General features: G+C 47.7%; 1 protein-coding gene across 3 annotated transcripts in view; it reads right to left on the reverse strand.

Annotated features, from left to right (window-relative positions):
- Window positions 1-2,204, reverse strand: part of BMPER (BMP binding endothelial regulator) — a 255,086-nt gene extending 252,882 nt beyond the window's left edge. The window contains exon 1 of one of the 3 annotated variants that reach the window (XM_044946678.2): window positions 213-2,190. In XM_044946678.2, the coding sequence (XP_044802613.2) occupies window positions 213-942 (730 nt within the window). In that variant the 5' untranslated portion in view covers window positions 943-2,190. Of the gene's footprint in view, window positions 1-73 lie in introns of all 3 variants that reach the window. The other 2 variants (XM_006071047.4, XM_045166416.1) reach the window with 2 other exon arrangements.
- Between the last annotated feature and the right edge of the window lie 4,117 nt (window positions 2,205-6,321).

Raw genomic sequence — 6,321 nt, forward strand, 5'->3', positions numbered from 1 at the left:
CCAGTCAGCGCCTTCTCTCCCAGGTACCAAGCCAGCGTCTGAGAGGGTCTGTCCCTCCCGACCCCTCCCCTACCTGTCAAGAAGGAAGAAGCCAGAGACATGGGGACCCCCGAGCAATTGAGCAGCAGCAAGACGCAGCAGGTAATCCCGGGCGAGCGCCGGCAGGGACGCTCAGCCAGAGCCCTGACGCCGGAGAACCAGAGCATCGTCACCTGGAGGGAATCCCGGGCGACTGCAGGTCCCGCGCCGCCGCCTGTGCTCCGCTACCGCCGCTCGCAGTCCAAAAGGGCTCTCAGCCGGCGAGTCGGGAGACAGTCCGCGAAGGAGGGAGGCGGGCGCCCGGGAGCCTGGGGCGGGGGAAAGGTGGGGGGGTGGGGGGGAGGTTGGCGGGGGGAGAGGCGGGAGAGCGAGGCGAGGGGTGGGGGGCGCCCAGGGAGGAGGGGTCCTGCGGCCAGGCTCCTCCAATGCGGCTTTTTTTTTTTTTTTTAAAGGAGTTGCTCGCAGCGGTTTAGTCGTCGGCTCCTCCACGCCAGAGAGGGGGCCAGGGGGAGGGGGTATCGGAACTGCGGGAGATAGGCAGAGAGGAGTGGCTGCGCTGCCCGCTGCGCACCGCTGCTCCGCCGCCGCCGCCGCCGGGGCTGCAGCGACTGCCCCGGGGCGCGCCGCTGCTGCAGCTGCCGCGTCCTCCACTTCTGCACTCCCACCTCCTACCCGCCCAGCCGGCTCTCCACTCGGTCCGTTCGCACGCTCGCTCCGGCGCAGGAGACCAGGGCGCACCGAGCGCCTCGGGGAACCCGCTGGGGGCGCCCGGACGCAAGAGGGATAGTGGAAGCCTCGCGGTGGGCGCCTGTCTCCGCCGGGGGTCCAGCCAGCTCCCCCAGACCCTCGAGGGAGGCCGCTTGCCCCGGGGCACGGATCGGAGCCGGGCAGGCGTGTCTCCATCACCCGGAGTGCGCAGCGCCTCCTCCCTTTCCTGGGGGGCGGGTGGGGAGGGATTCCTCCCCTTACGGGGGATGCCGCGCCAACACTGCTCCTTCTCCTGTGCTCCAACCCTAGGAGGGAGGAGAATATGGGACGCAGGGCGCTCCACCACCGCGGCTCGTTCCCTGATGCCCCAGCTTTGGGAAGGAGTGATAAACCCAGCGCCTGGGGCGGGGTGGGGGTGCGGGCAACTTTTCACTCTGCTTTGCCTTACTTTGGCTGGGGCACGACGGCCGACCGTCCCTGAGAGGACAGAGGGGCGAGGGGCCTTCGAGATCACTGCTCAGTGCTGCTGTGTCTGTGCGTCGTGACCCTGGGGAAGACAGAATTTGAAACGACACGCAAGGTCGATTAATACACGCACAGAGGCGAACTCTTTTCGCCGTTAAAAAAGAGGAACAGTGGTTCCATGACTCCTCCCATCCAACCTCGGGCGAACCGGGGCAGGGAGGTGCTGTTTGACTAATCATTCATTCACCCGAAAAAGAGGGAGGGACCCGCGCGGCGGCTAATCTCTGGCAGGGACCGCCGCGGCGTTCTCGGGAGCTTGGAATTGTCGCTTCAGCAGCCCTGGGTGTCAAAGAGTCCGACCCTACCTACCGCCCAGGGATGATCCCGGCCAGATCACGGCCTCTCTCTCGAGCCTTGGCCCACTCTGCCCAAAGGAGGATATGCAATGGAGGAGAGAGTTTTTGTAACCAAATGGGAATTAGGGGACGCTTGGCAAGTATTGGGACCTGATGATCAGCTGTCTTCCGCGCTCACGTGGGTCCCCGGCTTCCTCTCCCTAAGAATGGAAATGGGGGCCCCTCACGCGGGTCCTCCTGGTGGGTCGGCCGGGGCGGATCCGAAAGGCAATCACGGACTAGCCGAGCACGTTTCTCAGCAGGACGCATCTAACAATTTCTGGGCAACGTGGGGATTGTCTGTAGTCACAGAAACTATACCTTTGCAAATATATTCGTCTGTTTGCCGACACATTTTGTACAGTTTCCTCTTAAGCTCTACCCCCTTTGGAGTGGGGGGAATGGGGCTGTTTATTTGTTTTTATTTTTTCGAGTCGTTGGAGCCTTCACTTAAGGCTGCAGTGCCCACATCCAGGCACGCCGGGGAGCCTATAGGAACGTTGCTGTTAAACGGAAAAAATAAGAGAGGGTAAAGCTGTCATTAGCTTAACACGCTCCATTTCCCTCTCAAAACAGATTTTTAGTGTAAAACTCAAATTAAAAGAGAAGAAAGATGACTTGTGGTTGCTTTTTTCCCCAAAAATAACCACCATGGCCAGGCAGCTCCTTGAAAATCAGCGTTTAGTGTATTTACTAACGATAAAGAGAACATGCAAAAAAAAAAGAAAAAAATCTCTAAACCTAGTCTGATCTCCTATATACTTTTTGATCTATAGTGACCAATCAAAAAATAAAATAAAAACTTTTATGACTACAGATAAGTACAGTCAGTTGAAACTCTACCCTACAAAGATTCTCTTTGCACGGGGCTTTTATATAAACTTGTTAAGCATAACTTAATGAAGGAATAATGGGTAGGCTGGGAGACCTTTCATTGCTCTAGATTTCAGCAGTAGACCTGGATAAATTCACCTTAGAGGATTGCAGAACTTTTGAAGAGTGCCTTCCCTGACATCCTCAAGGGTTTGCAGAACAAAAGTCTTTATGATGGAATCTGTGGCATTTCTCAAACTAGGTGCTTTGGGGTATACTGGAACTTCCCCTATAGGTTCAAATGCAAAAACCACCTGGAAACCATTTTCATCTGCCTGGAAGTTTACCAATGGGAAAGATGTACAGAAGCCTGTCCCTTCTTCCTGTTTGTTTATCAGCTGCCACCAGTGATTTCCCCTGATGCCTTCTGGATAAGTGGGCTCTACTTCTAGAAGAGCATCCTTCTCCCCAAAGGGCTTATCAGTCCTCCACTGCTGCTGCCACCATCCCTTCAACTGACAGTCTGTCAGCTGCCAGTGGCCTCTGTCTACACAAACACGAGATATTCTGGGGTCAAAAAAGAATTAAAAAAAGAAGCAAGTATGCAAGAAAAAGCGTATGGATCTGCCTTTACCTTTAAAGTTAAGGGCCCCCCACTTTGTGTTCAGTCAGGTCCGACTCTTTTTGACCCTGTGGACTATAAGCCACCAGGATCCTCTGTCCCTGGGGTTTTCCAGGCAAGAACACAGGAGCAGGTTGCCATTTCCTTTTCTAGGGGATCTTCCTGATCCAGGGATTGAATTGGCATCTCTTGCATCTTCTGCCTTAACAGGCAGATGCCATACCTTTGGGTCACCTGGGAAGCCAATAATGTTAAGGGTGATACCATCCAAACCCCCAAAAGCTCTTGACTGAAATCAAAAGGAGAGCAAATCTGTCTTTGGCTCTGTTTGTGACATTTTTCAGTGTATGAGAGGTAATGGATCCCAAAGATCATTCATTACCTATGGATAATAAGGACCTGTTCCACTATCAGCCAGAAAAGGCTCTATCTCATCTTCTTTAAAATAAAAAATATAACCTAAACAGACTAAAAGGGAACCAGGCCTGTGGTAGGAGAAATACTCTTCATCTCCCGGTAAAACTATGATGTTGAATCTGCACTGAAAAACCCAACTAAATATCCAGTTAATAACAGTATATTCAAAGTTACTTCAAGAGAAATTACAGCAACCCAGTTTCCTAAAAATTAATAGACCTTTCAAAAGCAGCAGGGTAAAGGAATTGTGATATTATCCACTAGGGAGGGCCAAAAGTATTCCATAACGATGTGAGTTTTGTTCTATGATAGGCACCAGGCATGGCATTTTAGACTTGAGGATAAGGGATGATGTTGTCTTGGAGCTTATAGTCTAGGAGGTGAGATAAAGCATGTTTATGAATGAATGCAGTAATGGGAGAAAATTATTGCAAATGAAGCAACCGACAAAGGATTAATCTCCAAAATATACAAACAGCTCCTGCAGCTGAATATTAGGAAAACAAACAATCCTATCAGAAAGAAGGCAGAAGACCTAAACAGACATTTCTCCAAAGAAGATATACAGATGACCAATAAACGCATGAAAAGATGCTCAATGTCCCTCATTATTAGAGAAATGTAAATCAAAACTGCAATGGGCTATCACCACACACTGGTCAGAATGGCCATCATCAAAAAGTCTACCAACAATAAATGCTGGAGAGGATATGGAGAAAAGGGAACCCTCTTGCACTGTTGTGGGAATGTAAGTTGATACAGCCACTAAAGAACAGTACAGAGATTCCTTAAAAGCCTAGGAGTAAAACTACCATATGACCTGGCAATCCTACTACTGGGCAAATACCCTAAAAAAACCGTAGTTCAAAAAGACACATGTACCTCAATGTTCATTGCAGCACTATTTACAATTACCAGGGGCATGAAAGTTTAAAGAAAGAAGAGACTTAGCTTCATGGAGGAGGTGGCACAGGAGCTGAGATTTGAAAAGCAGAAGCTTCAGTAGATGGAAAGACCATCCAGGAGCTGCAGAGTAACAGCAGGGAGACAGGAGATTCATAAAGAGAATGGGGAACAGTCATAATTGGCTCTGTCAGCTGAGCAGAGCTCTGGGAAAGCTTGATCATGAGAGATGTATGAGCAGCGCTTGGATCCATCTGAGATGAGCAACAGGATGTTTACCGTGGAGTAAGTGCCTACCTCTTAGAAACAATCAGACTACATTTCTTTAGAATGCGAAGTATTTCTGCAGATGTATTCATCAATCTGCACATGTATTCATTATTAATCTCATGCTGGAGAGCACCATTTCCACCTCCATCTGTTCGAAAGGGTTTGGGTGATGGAATAAGTAATACATCATGAATCAGTTTCTTAATGTCAATGGCTATATGATTCTTCTTGGGATGAAAGTAGAAATGATGCTTTTGACATTTTTTTTTAAGCACTAAGTATCTTAGAGATCATATTAACAAACCTCCTGCCTTTTCCCTTTGAGAATGAGAATTCTGAAGACTAAGAGGAAAATGGCTTGCCCTAGGTCACACAGCTAGTTAATGGCATAACCCATTTAAAAAGAGTTCCTCTGGCTTCCTGATCATGGTGCTTCCCATTACAAGTGTTCTGCCTTCTTGAGTCAGAAGAATATAGGAAAGGACCACTGGATTAAATGTGATACAAATTAAGTTATAGAGTTGGCACAGTTGGTACTCATATGTCTATTGAACTGAACTGCTACCACTGATACAAGTTGGAAGACCAAGTAAAACAGACCAAAGCTTCACTCACTGGTTGAAAGATGATTTTATTCTTAGGTCACCAGGCTAAAATGTTAAACTGTGCTGTCTTCTGGGCTTTGCTGCTGGTTTTCTCAGTTTCTGGTCCTTCAGACAAGAGAGGGTACCATTGACCCTGATGAGAAATCCTCTAGATTCTCATCAGATAGGTCTAAATAATGTCATTCCAAAGTCAGAGGTTCTGAAGTTACTTTTTTGTGGAGGTGAGGGAAGTGGGGGCAATGACAAAAGCATCATTCTAGTGATATTGGCCTATTTTATTTAAATGATTTTTATTAAAATTGAATCAAGTCACTAACCTGGTCTTTTCCTTACTAATCATTTTCTCTACTGTTTTCCTTGGTGGCGCAGACAGTAAAGAATTGGCCTGCAATTCAGGAGACCTGGGTTCGATCCCTGGGTCAGGAAGAAGGGAATGGCTATCCACTCCAGTATTCTTAGCTGGAGAATTCCAGGGTTGGAGGAGCCTAGCAGGAAGTAAGCTCATGAGGTTGTAAAGAGTTGGACACAACTGATTAACAAATACACACACACACATGCAATCATTTTCTCTTTTGTTTGTAACCTCAAGGCTCTTTTCATAAGACTGTACTCACTGAAGAGTTTATTCATTTTTAAAGCAGGGCATTTTAATAAAGATGGTGGGACCAGACATTTTTAGACACAGTTGCATTGGAATAATAAAATCTGTTTTTTTTTTCATTTTTATTTAATATTGTAATAAATCCCCTTCACTTCCCTGACCCTCACCCACCTTGATCTCACTCCAATTCCTGCCTCAAGGATGATGTACATCACGAGTGATGGGGTGAGTTTTGCCTGTTTCACATAGTGCTTGTTCATTTAAATACCCATGAGCCAAAACAGCCACAGTGGAGTGCCATAAATTCTCCAGTTCTACAATTAAAACAAAAGCAATGATTTTTCAAAGATGATTTTTAATTTTCATCAACATCTAAATTACTTAATAAAGAAGTTATTTTTATATTGGAAGCTATAAAAATCAGATACCAATTTCACCCCACTGCTGCTGCTGCTGCTAAGTCGCATCAGTCATATCCAACTC

The sequence above is a fragment of the Bubalus bubalis genome, chromosome 8 (assembly GCF_019923935.1).
Source record: "Bubalus bubalis isolate 160015118507 breed Murrah chromosome 8, NDDB_SH_1, whole genome shotgun sequence".
Classification (NCBI taxonomy): Eukaryota; Metazoa; Chordata; class Mammalia; order Artiodactyla; family Bovidae; genus Bubalus; species Bubalus bubalis.